Source organism: Nesoenas mayeri, assembly GCF_963082525.1.
Source record: "Nesoenas mayeri genome assembly, chromosome: 2".
In the NCBI taxonomy this organism is placed as follows: Eukaryota; Metazoa; Chordata; class Aves; order Columbiformes; family Columbidae; genus Nesoenas; species Nesoenas mayeri.
Genome location: NC_137543.1, coordinates 1,053,777 through 1,054,450, shown reverse-complemented (window position 1 = coordinate 1,054,450; position 674 = coordinate 1,053,777). Strand labels below are relative to the sequence as shown.

Below are 674 nucleotides of genomic sequence, written 5' to 3'. Positions count from 1 at the left end.
GGACCCCATGGCGGGGACAGTGGGACCCCCAGGGGTCAGTCTGCAGGGGGTGTGACAAGGTGTGACAACCAGGGGATGTGGGGGGACAGTGGGACCCCCAGGGGATGGAAGTGGGGGGGGACACAAGATGGGACCCCCAGGGGATATGGAGGGGGGACAGTGGGACCCCCGGGGGTCATAGTGCTTTGGGGGGGGGGGAGTGACAAGGTGTGACCCCCAGGGGATATGGAGGGGGGACAGTGGGACCTCAGGGGATGGAAGTGGGGGGGACACAAGATGGGACCCCCAGGGGATATGGAGGGGGGACAGTGGGACCCCAGGGGATGGAAGTGGGGGGGACACAAGACAGGACCCCCAGGGGATGGGGGGGGACAGTGGGACCCCCGGGGGATGGAAGTCGGGGGGACACAAGACGGGACCCCCAGGGGATATGGAGGGGGGACAGTGGGACCCCCAGGGGATGGAAGTGGGGGGGACACAAGATGGGATCCCCAGGGCGTGGGGGAGGGACAGTGGGACCCCCAGGGGATGGAAGTAGGGGGGGACACAAGACGGGACCCCAGGGGATGTGGAGATGGGACAGTGGGACCCCCAGGGGTCATAGTGCTTGGGGAGGGGGAGTGACAAGGTGTGACCCCAGGGGATATGGAGGGGGGACAGTGGGACCCCCCCCC

General features: G+C 67.8%; 1 protein-coding gene across 1 annotated transcript in view; it reads left to right on the top strand.

The window, feature by feature from the left end:
* Positions 1-361: 361 nt before the first annotated feature.
* Positions 362-674, top strand: part of DGAT1 (diacylglycerol O-acyltransferase 1) — a gene marked incomplete at its 5' end in the record, with an annotated part of 9,831 nt that continues 9,518 nt past the window's right edge. The window contains 1 exon segment of the mRNA XM_080339479.1: positions 362-374. Coding sequence (XP_080195605.1) covers positions 362-374 — 13 coding nt within the window.